The sequence below is a fragment of the Anneissia japonica genome, unplaced genomic scaffold, assembly GCF_011630105.1.
Source record: "Anneissia japonica isolate Jap-2015-1 unplaced genomic scaffold, ASM1163010v1 scaffold3845_len455572_cov173, whole genome shotgun sequence".
Classification (NCBI taxonomy): domain Eukaryota; kingdom Metazoa; phylum Echinodermata; class Crinoidea; order Comatulida; family Comatulidae; genus Anneissia; species Anneissia japonica.
The window spans coordinates 266,609-282,113 of NW_022728625.1; the positions used below are offsets into that span (position 1 = coordinate 266,609).

Here is a 15,505-nt window from a genome sequence, read left to right on the forward strand (position 1 = left end):
TATATATATATGTGTGTGTGTGTGTGTGTGTGTGTGGTTTTTACATTTTTTAGTGTTTTTGTAGTTCGAAATGACCGTCATCTCCGCAAATCAAGTGTGTAATCGAGAGATGGCACAGCCGTACTGTACCATTTTCCATATCAACCACACCATGCCCAGCAGACTTCTGTCAATGGTGGCGTCCTCCTTTAGTAAACGTGTTGGTCACGTGACATCTCTTTTCCATTTTCTCTTCCCTTGTCGGCTATCAGATGGGTAGCAGGCTGTTCTTCTTCAGTAAATAAAAGTCGAATTTCAACGAATTCCAAGAGTGTAGTTTACGATTGTTTTAATTGAAAGTGTTCAATATGGGTATGTAATAATTGTCTTGTTAGAAAAATCTGTATTTTTAGATTCAATTAACTTGTTTTTACCTTACAGAACTTGATAACCATATTGTTGTTTGAGTTCTGTTCCAGCTTTTGCGGTGACTGTATGATGGATAAGTGACACGTCGCACTATCCATCAACAACTACTAGGCCTAGGCTAGCCTAGCTGTGTTAATTATTGTATTAGTTACCTTGCTGCCTTTTAGAATAATGTAGGCCTTCCGCCTAGGCCTAGGTAGAAACAACAGGACCCTAACTTTTTGGAATCGTTCAGGAATTGATTGAATTCAAAATTATCTCCGTTTAAGTGCTTCGCTTGTATGTACAGTTTGACACACTTTTATTTATTTCGTAAATATATCAATCTAAACGAATTGTTAGGCCTAGGGTCTACACCTGGGTTGGGGCGTACACATAATGTCATAAAAAAAAGTGATATCTGGCCCTTCTAGGCCTTCAGTATAGTTTGTAATGATGATGATTGATAATAATAATAATATTATAATAATAAATATGAAGAAAAGAAGGGACAACTGACCCTTCTGCTACAGTTATTATATTCAAGTTGATATTAATTATTAATAATAATAATAATAATACTTGCTTGATGATAGTGGGTCGATGAAAAGCTTGTAGCATACAGACTTACAGTATAAGACCCATCAAACGTCTTGACAAATTCGCTTCTTGACACACATGACGGTTGGGGGATCCAGTCATGTCATGATGAAAAAATGTTAAATTAAAGATATGTAAAAACGAATTTAAATGTTATTTATGTACTTCCAATGAGTGTTCAATAACGATTTTAATTGGTTCAAACTAGAGGCATTAACAACCTCATGTTAAAATAATAATAATAATAATAAATATTAATAATAATATGATGTAGGCCTCCTACAGTAGGCCTGCAGAGTTACTGTAGATAATAATATTAATAATATTTATAAAGCGCACAAATCCACTGCAGTAGTGCTCCAGATAATTCATTCTGTATTGCATAGGCATGGCTGTCCCTAACCATTTGATATTATAAGTGTGGCTAAATACCTGTATAGAATTAAAATAAAATAAATCCCTCAAATACAAAGTTTTAATGGAAGTGGATATATTTACGTGACCGTAAATAAATCAGTAAATGATATATTTACGTGAAATAAATAACATATAACGCAGTCATACTTTATTGAACTTGCATTATCGGTCACATAAATTGATTGATTCTGTTTAAATGTATGTGTGAGTTCAACTTTCAGCACTCAACATGAGCATCAGCCCAAGCTGCGGTGCCAAGCTCACCATGGCACTGAGGCCCTTTTGTTGGCAAGTTAAATTTATAAATGTACTGTACCATGTATCCACGGTGTACAAAAAATCAAATCTTCCCCAAACGTGTAAGTGTTTATAGTCATGTTAAATTACATTGACTTGACCAAACAAATTTTTGTATTCAACAACACACAATCATATCGACGGCAAATTAACGCATGTGGGGAATCCCCAAATTGGTTGAATGAATTTTTGTAAACAATTTACGACTGGAAGGTTTGATGTTCGTAAATACAGAAGGTTTTTAATTATAATTTTACCTTTCTTATTAAACGTAATTAAATTTGCTATAGTAGTATTAATTCAATCAGTAACTGTATACAGTAGGTGATTGATTCGCAAGTCTGAGCGAGGCTGTTTATTCCATGCTCTCTGCATCCATACATCATAGACACAAGCACAGCATGATATTGCTACAGTATACTATATTCTTTGGTTAAATTCACATTAACAAGCATTACTTATTTCACGTAAATATATATCGTTTATTGATTTGTTTACAATCACGTAAATATATCAACTTCCTTTTTTAAAAATTGTAAACTACTGTATAATAAATGTATTTTTGGCCCGGAATTATTAGCTTCTGAAGACACCATCCTACAGTTCAAATCTTCAAATCTTTAAAATGGTGTAAGAAATAGATAACATTGATTTTTAACTTAAGTGAACTTCAAAGATCCCAATTAAAGACAGAAACATGATGTTAATAAAAAGCAAGACAAATTTCATTTATGTAGAGTAGGAGCATATAAACTGCTTGAAATCATTACCAAATTTTGTCATTGACCACCCCCCCCCCCCCCCCCCCCTCCCCACCCATCCCAATTCATCAAATAAACTACACAGTAGTTGAAAACATGATAAAGGTACTCTGTTTTTTAGTAACTTGATTAGAAATATACTTCTGTGTGCTTGTGTTGATAACAATAGTAGGCCTACTTATCCTTGTTTAGAGTGTGTACAGTAGTATGTAAAAGATGCCCCAAGATTCTATTCCCTTTATCATTTCACCACTATTGGTTAGTGTATTTGTTTAAACAAAACAAAAAATACATTTTATCATTTTTCTACAATATTTCCATGGAATTGCCCTCTACTTCAAAATAAAAAATCAAGAAATCAGATTAATAATGAATTATTCTAAATTAATAAATTTCCTTTTCTTATTCATAGTTAAATTTTTGGAAGTGCTGAAGCCTTTTTGTGCAGTATTGCCAGAAATTGCTAAGCCAGAACGAAAGGTAATTTTTGTAGTTACAGGTGTAAATTATAATGAAAAGCAAATTTTGTTTGTGATTTTATATTGATTTAACTAAATAGGGAGGTTTTCTCAACCTTAGAATATGAATATGTTGTATTACTTAATATTTTGAGCCTAAACAAATTGTTTAAATTACACTTTACTACAAATGCATTAGTTTATTGTGCATTCTGTAGTTTTTACTAGATGTGAGTTCAGACATTGAGCCTGGTTTCAGAAAAATCACTACACTATCGCTACAGCAATTGCTACACGACATAGCTGTCCAAGGCGCAATTGAGGATGGTTGTCTAACATTATCTGCAAAGTTGAACCGGTTTCAGCCTTCCTGACTAGTCTGCGACAAATCGTAATCATCTGCCGAATTCACTAAACCTCATCAGCTTCTCCTCGAAACGATCATTGTGCTTGATTTTCTTGCACGGTGATGCCTAATTTCAATAAAGGCTATATGAATCAAATATTTCAGATTGTATATGAATCAAATATTTCAGATTGTATATGAAAACATCATAAAGAATTTTAAAGATTATATATTTAAAAAGAAAGCTAATGCATATGGCAAATTGTTCAAACAATAGACCGTTTTGTAACATGGATGTTTAAAAATGTACATTAAGTGTATGAACAACTATGCCTAGCAAAACAACATTGGGCTATAAGTTTTCTAGGCCTATGCCTGGTAATAGATATTAGTCGCCGTGGTCACTGATCGAGAGATAACAATTACATAAAATTGTATATATACCAAAAGTCACTGACAGCCTATATCGATTTTATTGAAACTAGTTTAATTGTTAATGGTATGAGCTCTGTAGATTGGAGTAAGCACTAAGTTGTCAATTTGATGTTAACTGTGAATTTATTTTACAGATTCAATTTAGGGAGAAAGTGTTATGGACTGCAATTACGCTATTCATCTTCTTGGTCTGTTGTCAGGTATGAACTTCATATAAATCCTTTATTTTAATTTCAACATCAGTAAAAAACACACTATTTCATGGCACGCAAGCAACAAAATGTGCATTAATGCATGTTCAACACAAGAACACAAAAGACCTCAGGGCATTTGATGATGTAATACTGTACAACCTCGAATTGAAGCCCTGCGCTTCTTTTCGAGATGGGCATCTATTCGAAGCTACTGTACCTTTTTTCAAAGCGAAGAGAGGTGCTCCTTTTCAAAATGAATGCTAAAATTTTGGGAATTACTACTATAAAACAATAAATAGGGCCACTTAACTGTAACATCAATCTGTATCATGGAGTGTATTAACCGGCATTAACTCAACTAAGCTACTGTGTAAACCAAGCTTGTTTTTAATTTATTTTGTTTCTTTGAAATTCACGTACAGTGTATGTGCTGTACTATCTGGAAAAAAAAAATGCCCATGCTAGGAATTCTTTTTGAGGCTACCTTTGCATACTAAAGAGGGGCTCTTCTTGAGATTTTGCCCATTAGGCTTCTATTTGAGGTTTTACGTTATCCTTAAGTTAAAAAATGAATAATGGCTGATGATGTGACGTGTATATTTCTAATATATTTTTTAAGTACTAAAGTATAAAATATACAAAACAATTTGTATTTGTGATATTCTTAATATTATAGGTTTTTAATGTTACTTTCTATTTTACTTTATCTCTTTAGGTCATTTATATAAAGTTGTCCTAAAACAATAATTTAATTCATTTTTAAGTGTGTTTTCTGTTTATTGTGTTTCTTCAGATCCCATTGTTTGGCATCATGTCCTCCGATTCTGCTGATCCATTTTACTGGCTGAGAGTAATAATGGCCTCAAACAGAGGTAGGCTCCTCACATTCAAAATAGAATTTCAATTGGAAAACAATAGACCTTTCAAGAGTGTCAATGAATCTTAACAAGTGACCAATCAAAACTGGGCCAGGAATATGCGCGTGTATCACAAACACACATGTTGTTCTACATATGCACATGTTTATGTGTGTTTTTAACACTGTTGCTTTGTGGGACCTTGGTAACAATATCCAAGGGGCAGGGCTTAGCGGAAAAGTGAATTGTGTCTTTTGTACTCTTCCCTTAGACCCAAATGCTGGGTCTTTGTTACAGTCAACCATCTGTTTCAGTTTGATTGATGAAAAAGCAAAGTATGTTACAGATGTACTGTGTTCAAAAATAATTGGGAATAATCTGAAATTCAATACAAAAAAATTGAGTAGCTAATTTAAAAGGATCAAATAAGTTATTATCGTCCAATAATTCAATTGTCAATTTACTGAGGTTTTACTACAAAAATTCTTGAATTGGTTAGCAGCCAATTTCAGGGTCTAAACAAAAGAACACTGGAAAAACCACAGATTGCAAGGATCTATGTAGTGTCCAGCCAAGATTAGTGTTAATAGAAAGTAATCTTAAATGATTACATATGTACAAGCTATGTAATGTGCAAATTGTAAATTACTTTTTTTTAAATCTTAATAGGAAATTAAGCACACTAATTTATACTAATTATTTCTAGATGTTGTTAAATGCTGTTTATTGCAGTACATTTACTTGTGTACATTGTCAGGTTGCCCTTATTATCACTGCTATACTGAAAGAATATCTCTCTCTAATATGGACTACTACTAAACTGTTATATTACTCACAACAAACCATTCTTCAACAGATTTGATTAAATACAGTACTTCAAAACATCTTAATTTATGTTCACAGTGAGTTAAATACTATTAAACTTCTTTTATAGGAACTCTTATGGAGTTGGGAATCTCACCTATTGTTACATCTAGTCTTATTATGCAGCTTCTGGCAGGAGCAAAAATAATTGATGTCGGTGATACACCAAAAGACAGGGCTCTATTTAATGGTGCACAAAAATGTAAGTTGACAATATTTTATTTTAAAAGATAAAGTAATTAATTTACATTGAATTTGGTTTGAACTGTATGAACATACTCTTTTTATATATATTATAGGTTAAAAATACACAATTTGTGGAGATAATGTCATTAATAATTTTATTTAAAAAAACCATGAAAACAATTAGAAAAACATTGAACCAGACATGAAGAAAGAAAAAACATTTATACCAGTAAATTGGCATAAACCATTTTGTAATAAAGCAAGAAATCGTTTTTATCTGAGGTATGTTCCAATTACAGCCGTGCACACTTGTGAGGTAACACATGGCCGGGCACTGCAGGCACCTACAGTAGCAGGACACTGTTTAAAGGATGTGTAGTGCAGTACAATTTATGATCAATATAAAAAGAATAATAATTAATTTATAATCAATTTCAACATTCAATGGCGTTGTAATAATTATTCAAAATTTTTCAAAAAACTGTAAAATCAAAGTACTGCAATAATTCATGTGAGCTTGGATTTAAATACTCAGGGATGTAGTTACGGTGGGCGGAGGTTGGCGGGACCACCCAGCCTTGAAATTTTCCACTCAGTCAATAAGCCAATTTCATGGCCCTTCCATCCTTAAAATCCACTCTTATTATTTAGAATTTACCAATGTCTGTCACCTGCTCTTAATTTTTACAGCTACAACCCTGTATGCTGTATATTTATCATCATCATTTTGATCATTATAATTATATAATATTATTTTTTGCAGTGTTTGGTATGATCATTACCATTGGTCAGGCTATCGTGTATGTGATGACAGGAATGTATGGGGATCCAAGTGACATTGGTCTTGGGATCTGTATGCTGATTATGATTCAGGTAAAAAATATTTTCATGCTGCGGTACTAAATATTGTTACATCCATAAGGGTTCTAAGAGCTGGGCTGACGCTAACCGTTTGCCAAATCGCCATGGGCGAAAACTATATTGGATTGGTGAAAAAAAAAATCAACTGCTTTAGCCATTTTGGCGAAAGCCTAAAATCAAAAATAGTTTTAAATACTTGCTAAAATACATTGTTTTTTTTTCATTGAGAAAGTGCAAAGAATGGGGTGTTATTTTACACTAGTGTATAGAATACAAAGTGCCTGACAACAGTTTTGTTCAATTCATAAAATTTATGAAAAAAATAAACCTGTTATGTTTTCACAAACAAGTACTCATTTACAGTAAGCTTCTTTGTGGTGTAAGCGGCAAATTGTTTCATGTGACATACTCAACCATTAAGCACAGTGTCTTGCTTGGATGGTGGATGAATACATTTCCTCTAACTTGATTGTACTGAACAATATGTCTTTGTTCAAGGTGTTAGCAAGGAAGTTACTTGCTTTCTAGTTGTCTCTTTTGTCCATTCCTTGCATAGAGACATGACACTGACTGATAGTCTCATAATACATGCAGCTAGTGTAAGGATTGTTACATTCCTTGTGTTTCAGCTGGAGGGCTGAAATACAAGTTACAATAGCGCACCGTCTTTCAGATGAGACGTTTAAGCTGTTGGTCCCGTGTGCATTTTGGCCCATGTGCACGTTAAAGAACACAGTACACTCTTCGGAAAAGAGTAGGGGATTGTCTCCCGGTGTACTGCCCAATCACCACCAGAAGGACCCCACTGGAAATAAGTCTTCTAGACTTTCGTGGGCTGTCCTTGGTGTTTACACCGAATGAATCCAATCCAATTACTGAAACACATGGGCACGCATACCACAAGCAATCACAATCAAAGTAGCTTGTGTTAGTTCCTGAAAACAAAAACGTTCTTCAATATAAAAGATGATTAAACATTCCTGCACAATATCAATCACTAAATCCTAAAATTATTTTTAAAATTCAAATCCTAATAATAAGCTATTGATTTTGGAATCTTTGAAGCTTTTTTCTCTAATCCTACATGGCTGCTATCTGATGAATTAAATGTTCATAAATTTGCTAATACTCAACTAATTTCCATTAAATAAATACTGTTTTAAAGAAGAATTTAAAAATACCAAAACTCAATTTTTTATTTTTGCGACAAACGCTGGGTTTTGATGGAGCCAGTCACACTTATGTACACTATAATTAAATTTACATGCCCCATTGCCTCCCCATAAAGCCATGGTCTGTAGTGTTGGAGCATGTATCAATCAATCATCGATGAAAGTACTTTTATGGCGTTGAAATTCATTCACTAAAATGATTTTTATTGGAAATTGGTGATAAAGGCAAAATAAAAAAATCTGAAATATTTATACTACAGTATTAATGGAATGGAAACATGATACCAGTATACATAATGCATTAAGTCCCACTGCCTAGTCAGTGAAGGATTTGATGAAGGTGGTAATGCTAGTTGCAGTCTTGGTATGTTTAGGAAGAGCATTTATATAAAGTTAATTATAATACTAATGATAAGTAAATGCGTAATATTTCTTACAGTTGTTTGTTGCTGGCCTTATTGTTCTGCTGCTTGATGAACTTCTACAAAAAGGATATGGATTAGGGTCTGGTATCTCCCTCTTCATTGCCACTAATATCTGTGAGACTATTGTCTGGAGGGCATTCAGTCCAGCCACAGTTAACACCGGAAGAGGCAAGTTCATAACTATGTAACTTATTCTTTCATAAACTGAGAGATTTTTGGCAGATTTTTATGGTTACCTAACACTTGGCAAGTCAATCTTGGTAGTTTATTATTAAGGCCATGCTCCGGAGGAAAACAAAATTGTGATATGTTGTAAAAATGATTTTTCTAAGAAACAAAAAAGATATTTGATGATAAACTTAGAAGCGGTTAATGAGATACAGGTTTTTAAATATTTATAAATTGGGGGAAATGGTGGGGAAAAAAGTAGTTATGTCCCTTTCCCCCAGTTTTAAATATTCAAAAATGTGTATCTCATTAACCGCTTCAGAGCTTTTCATCAAATATTATTTTTGTGTCTTTTAAACTAAAAATCAGTTCTACAACATATCAATTGTTTTCCTTTGGAGCCTGGCTTTAACTTAAAGAGTTCTATCGCCAGATATGTTCATATGTCAACAAGTTGTATACATTCTCCTTGAAGATTTGTGGAATAAAAACCTTTTCAAAGTAATAAACAAATTTTACTCTATGTGAAACAAACTGTATCAATTATGAATGTTGTCTTTACTTTCTTAAAAAGCTTCCAGTGCTGATATTTATAGATGGCATGCCAAACAACAATTTGCATTTATAGTACTGTAGGTCTGCAACAAAATCACTAGAATATCTTTTTTGTTTGTAGGAACTGAATTTGAGGGCGCTGTAATTGCACTGTTCCATCTACTGGCTACACGTACAGACAAAGTGCGTGCACTTCGTGAGGCTTTCTACCGACAGAACCTTCCAAATTTAATGAACTTGACAGCTACTGTCCTTGTATTTGCGATTGTGATATATTTCCAAGTAAGCACGTCTTTTTGTTGTTTTTTTTTTGTTTGTTCAGATTACACCAGGATTGTGATTCTTATTACATTCCAAATCACATTTTTTATCCAAAACTATTGTATTTGTAATATTTATGTTATAAATATCTCATTTGTTAAATTAATAGTTGCCTTGCTTTATTTGGCTAAAATATTATATAATGTAGATATCTCTATGCTAGTGGAGTTATGTTGTGTGACTTATAATATCACATCCAGTCAACAGCCCAAAAAAAAAAAAAAAAAAACAGTATTAAATTTAAGGACCAGACATTGGTTTCAAGGTATTGTAATAGCTAAAATGAAAACATTTTCTGGTTTATAATTGTGCAAAAAATTGTACGCACATTCATGGAAATTATAGTAAGTCTCTGTTACTCTTTCCTGCAAATCCGCTTAAGTTTCTTGGCTTTTTAGTGCCAATACAACTATATAATGCAGGTATATTAACGCTGGTGGGATTAGCTTGTTGGACTGCTATTTATATTGGCAATTTTCAACCTCGCATTCCATCAACAGAAGCCAAAAATTGTTTCTTGTGATAATTTATATTTTATATATGTCTAACAGGGCTTCAGAGTTGATCTACCAATCAAGTCTTCACGTTACCGTGGACAATACAGTTCTTATCCAATCAAATTGTTTTATACATCCAACATTCCCATCATTCTGCAGAGTGCCCTGGTTTCCAACCTTTATATTATCTCTCAGGTAAAACCATTTTTTTTTTCTTTCTCCCTTTCAATGCTTTCTAAAAAATCATAAAATCATAATAAACCAAACTGATTATGAATCTTAATTTCATTTTGATAACTAATAATGTTTTATTATTTTCATAATTAATGTTATGTCGATGCTGGTTTGTATCAGGAAATTTTGCACCAGTGATGTTTTTGCACTGACCTGATGTGTTATTGTACTGAATTCTCTAAAAAAAAAATCCCAAGTGATTCAAATAGGAATCAAACCCACAACATCCAGATAACTAGCTAGTGTCATAGTGACTAGACTACCGAACCTGCACTTACCAAGTAGCATCGAGTACTGCAATGCTATTCCAATGTTGGTTTGCTTCGTGAAATTTAATATATTTTTTCTCAAGTATATGGGAACGTACTGATCATTAGGTAGAATAACACTCAGTTAGGTCAAAAACGTTGTGCCTGTGATTAATTTTGTTTTTTATTAATGTCATTTGTAGCGATTAGCATTATCAACTTGCTTTAGTGATTTTAGTTACCTACTGTACATGATATGATAGTATTCTCTGGTTTTATTAAAATGTATACATTTTTCATTATTGTTGTTTTTCATTTTATTTCCTGCAAATCCGCTTAAGTTTCTTGGCTTTTTAGTGTCAATACAACTATATAATGCAGGTATATTAACACTGGTGGGATTAGCTTGTTGGACTGCTGTTTTAGTTGGCAATTTTCAACCTCGCATCCTGTCAACAGAAGCAATGGAGAACTAAACAATTATAACCAAAATCAACAGTTACAATAATGTTAGCATTGCAATTTTTTTTTTTACAGATGTTGGCAGCAAAATTCAGTGGAAATATATTTGTTAATTTTCTTGGAACATGGGCAGTAAGTATCTAAATGTTTATGCATTATATAAATGGAGGGAGGCATTTATTTGAATAAATACAGAATACATTTTGTAGTCAGTGGTTAATTCAAGAGGAAGGGGATCAAGCCCAAGCCCCTTAAATTGTTTTTTTAATTAAAAAAAATGGAGAAAAATTGAAACATATTCAATTTCAAGCCTGAGAGTGCAATTTCCGGCCATCTGGGTTCCATAAGTGTTGGTTACTGTTAAATGTATCGTAAATATGCACAATGCTATTATTTGAATATGAAATCTTCTGTCAGTATTGTAATACCATATTCATTGTTATTCAACAGGATTCTGGTGATGGTGGTCCGGCACGGTCATATCCTATAGGAGGTTTATGTTACTATATGTCACCCCCTGAAAATTTTTCACATATGGTTGGAGATCCAATTCATGCTCTTATCTATATTATCTTTATGCTCGGTTCCTGTGCCTTCTTCTCTAAAACCTGGATTGATGTATCAGGGTCATCAGCAAAGGATGTAAGTTGCACTTTACTTACATTATTCAATTCAATGTCTAAATTACTGCAAATAAAACCAATGTGTTATTAGTTATATTTCACATTAAGTTTAATGATGAGATACAGTAAAATTACAGAGTATATTGAGATCATGATAAGAGCGGAAAAGAATTTAGGCTTTAAAAAAATAATCAAGAAGACATATATTTCAATTTAAGTATAAAAAGCAATTTATTACTAAACCAAATTAATGAAGTTTATACCCAAGAAAGAAATAACCAGTCCATTGAAAAGCTTAAAACTAAAATTTAACAATTCCTTTTCCTGATTTTCGATAACAGGTTGCTAAACAACTCAAAGAACAGCAGATGGTGATGCGAGGTCATCGGGAAAAATCTATGATTCATGAATTGAACAGGTAAGTATCTAGTCACCATTCCAACATTTTCAATTGCTCACTACATTTTCAATGTGCAATTAACATTAACATCCTTTTGTAAGCCTTCTGATTGAACTTATTTGCAAAAAAAGGGGAAATCTTTTTTGTGAATACTTTATTGGTAACTGCTGTTTTTCCATTAGTGTCCCATCATATCCCCCCAAACTCTTACCTAAATAATACTATATTCTCAGTCAAACATAAAGAATAGATCTTCCCTTCAGAAAATATGATCATGTATGCCTTATTAATATTAACCTCCCAAATGATGGAATTAAGCTGAACCAATAATCTCAGATCACAAGGTATGGTCAAGTGAAACCACTGATCATCACCTCACAAAAGGCAGGGCCAGATTAACATAGGGGCTTTTAGGTCACCAGCACCAATGGGAAAAAATATGCCCCAAACCCCAGGAAAAATCACAGAAAATCTGGTTTTATGTTATAGCCACAGAGTATTAGGCCCACTTGCAATTACAGCCCCAGACCCCACAGCCCTTTAATCGGGCCCTGGCAAAAGGTGGGATCAAGTGAGACCTCTGATCATCACCTCACAATAAGAAGGATCAAGTATGCCTCAAAAATCTGTGGTAATTTTCATTGATCTAATAAAAAAATATTTTTTGTTGTCGTTTTAGATATATCCCAACGGCTGCAGCATTTGGTGGTTTATGTATTGGTGCCCTATCTGTCATGGCTGATCTTCTTGGCGCCATTGGTTCTGGAACTGGTATTCTTCTGGCTGTCACAATTATTTACCAATACTTTGAGATTTTTGTTAAAGAGCAGAGTGAAATGGGAGGCATGGGCTCACTGCTATTTTAAATTCATTGGACAATTACTCTTTAATGTTATAATAATTAAATCATAAGATGTGCATACTAATTAGGGGTTTACCCTTTGTGGTATTTTTATCGTTGCTAATCCGTCGTTGTTAAGCTTAGGCTACTTTTGTTCCAATTACTTTTGTTTTCCTTGTCCCAGGAAAAAGTTGCAGTACATCGAGAACTTACTAGCGTGATAAGAAAACAAATTTGAAGACAGTCTTGTCTTTTCTACAAACCTTAAACTGTACTTTTCTTGTCAATTTACATACAAATAATGATTTGCAAAACTTACAAGTAAATGTTATTTAATAAAAATAATACATTGTTATAGTTGTTCACCATCATTTATTAGCATTGGTCCATTGTAAATGCTTAGTTTGTATAAGATTCTATAACTAATACCCCACCCTTTCTCACTGTATGCATTGATTGATGAAACATAAAATGATATAATTTAAATATTTGCAATCATTTCTGGAAATGATTTTATTTTAAAAAGAAAAATTAAATTTGAAGATGGAAAAAAAAATCTTTTTAGTGTTATTTAATGATAAAATGTAGGTTGAGAAACCTGAATAGCCTAAACTGGATGGGTTTACATTAATGTGAAAATACTTCTGCTTACTACCACTGATACACTATTGGGTAAAGTTGTTAACTTTTGAAATAAAACTCATACACAAGTTTTGAAACTAAGTTTACTGTTGCTGGTTTTGTCAAAAGTCTACTTTAAGCCTGGTTTCCATAAAATTGCTACACCGCTATCTCTGACTCCTGGTTGGTCAGTTGAATTCGGGAGCATTCCCGATTGTGTCGTGGACAGCTACACAGTGCAAGGATTGCAGTGAAAATGGTGTAGTGATTGTATGGAAACTGATCTTCAGTCTAACTAAGGTTTATTCTCTTCAGGACACAGAGATTGGTTCCTATCTATATTTTAAAAATTATAATATTTACATTCTCGCTATTGACAAAATTTGAATGGATGCTGATGCCACTACACCATGGCACTTTCTGTAGTATTGGAAATTTTAGTCTTTACAGCACATGTTTGTGTCCACATAGTTTTTACCAAACAATTGGTGATATTGCTGTAGAACGATTGATTGCGTCATTTCCTAATTTATTGCTTTATATTCTATTAGTAACTGTCTATGCACGCTGGGAACATCAGTGCCAGTATTATACTAGAACATGTGCAACTAAAAGGAAAGTTACTTTTCAATAGTCATTTAAGTATAAGTTTGAAATTCTGATATTAAAAAACAAAATGTATACCAAATATATAATTAATTACAATGAATATGACCATGTAAAGCAAAATACTGCAGGCGAAAATTAAAACGCCACTAATTCAGGCTGTTACAACTATGCAAAATGCTACTAGCAGTAAAATTATTAGTCAACAAGCTGAAGAAAATATATGATACACCTGAAGTATCAAATATTTAAAAAAAAGACTTAAAATTCTAGGAAAAATGTCAAGGGCATAAGAAGCAGAAACTGTTAGGAAAAAGCAAAGCGAAAACGGCTGTACTCTATCATAAAATGTATAACATTGAAAATATAATATGATTGTTGCATTCTCAACCCTTTCAAGAAGGGGACCAAAGGAAAAGACACGTTTTAACAGCAAAGTTGTATAGTTGGAGGAACACAACTTGCAGATGTTATGGCTAGGGCGTATGCCGAAAAAACGACGCCACACTTTATTATTATTATTTTTAAATCAGCAATCAACAAAGATAGAAACCGTGAATAACGGTATGGAGAAAAATACACAAATACTGTACATATAAACAAAGATACACAATCACATCAAACTCTCTTCATAAACTCAAACTTAAAATAAAGTTAAATAAATATTAGTATCATGTAAACCACAATTATTAAATGCAACCTTTGTAATATTTTCCCTGTTACGTTTACACGGCTAAATGGAATACCCTATGTTACGTTTACACACCTAAATTTACGTTATTGGTACCACTAGAAACGTTTTTATTAAACAGGCTTAATTTATATTTAATCAGAACAACACTGAACTAAACATTTTAGAACTTCTATTTATATTATGGGCTTGACGTGGGATTTAAAGTTCAATTCAATTTCTTTTATTGATACCCAAAGCCATCGTGTAGACAAATATCCGCTTCAACTGTCACAAGTTCACAATATACGAAATTCACCTTCCTCCAGATACTGCACAGGCTTGACGAGTGTTGAAATAGAAGTAGAAGTTTACAAAAAGATGGCAGATTAACATATAACATGCCTAATACACTAGAACTACGCTCCAGATGCGGATATACGACGATTGTCTTATACACACTAAATTTGGGCCAACATCCATAAACCTAGTACACATAGTAATAGAAATAAGATGTTCAGTTAAAAGTAAAGTATACAAGCACTCTAGAGTTTCTTTCATAAAGAGAAACTCTATAAAATCCATTTACATTAACAGTAAATTACATTTGTTTCTATTATTATATATTAATCTGCTTATTAATTTATAAGCTATATCTTATAAATATTTTGAAATAGAATATTTACGTATTAATCTAAATTAAGACGATTCTTGTGTTTAACAAAGGGGACAAAGTCAATGCTAGTAATTAAGGACCAAACTTATTCTATATGCCTATCAAAACGTTCGAGAGGAAAGTCTATTATGACATGAATGTAATTTATTTCTAAACACAATGTGCGCATGAGGCTATCACAAACACAAGATAGCCCCACAGACGGCCATTCAACAAGTTATGCACTTCTCCAAACAGACGAAATTAATATAGTTTTCTTACAAGTATCAAGGCTAAAATTGTCATAAGTATTAGGCCTACTGTGCACATATATACATATATAT

At 32.9% G+C, this 15,505-nt stretch overlaps 1 protein-coding gene across 1 annotated transcript; it reads left to right on the plus strand.

Moving 5' to 3' along the window:
- The first annotated feature begins 195 nt into the window (after nucleotides 1–195).
- LOC117114432 (protein transport protein Sec61 subunit alpha-like 1) lies at nucleotides 196–13,332 on the plus strand. The gene is made up of 13 exons (XM_033258097.1): nucleotides 196–351; nucleotides 2,875–2,942; nucleotides 3,836–3,901; nucleotides 4,689–4,767; nucleotides 5,687–5,818; nucleotides 6,566–6,675; nucleotides 8,275–8,428; nucleotides 9,105–9,265; nucleotides 9,856–9,996; nucleotides 10,821–10,877; nucleotides 11,196–11,387; nucleotides 11,710–11,786; nucleotides 12,448–13,332. Exons 1-13 carry the CDS (start codon nucleotides 348–350, stop codon nucleotides 12,632–12,634), a joined length of 1,428 nt encoding a protein of 475 aa, XP_033113988.1. The 5' UTR covers nucleotides 196–347; the 3' UTR covers nucleotides 12,635–13,332.
- Nucleotides 13,333–15,505: the final 2,173 nt, after the last annotated feature.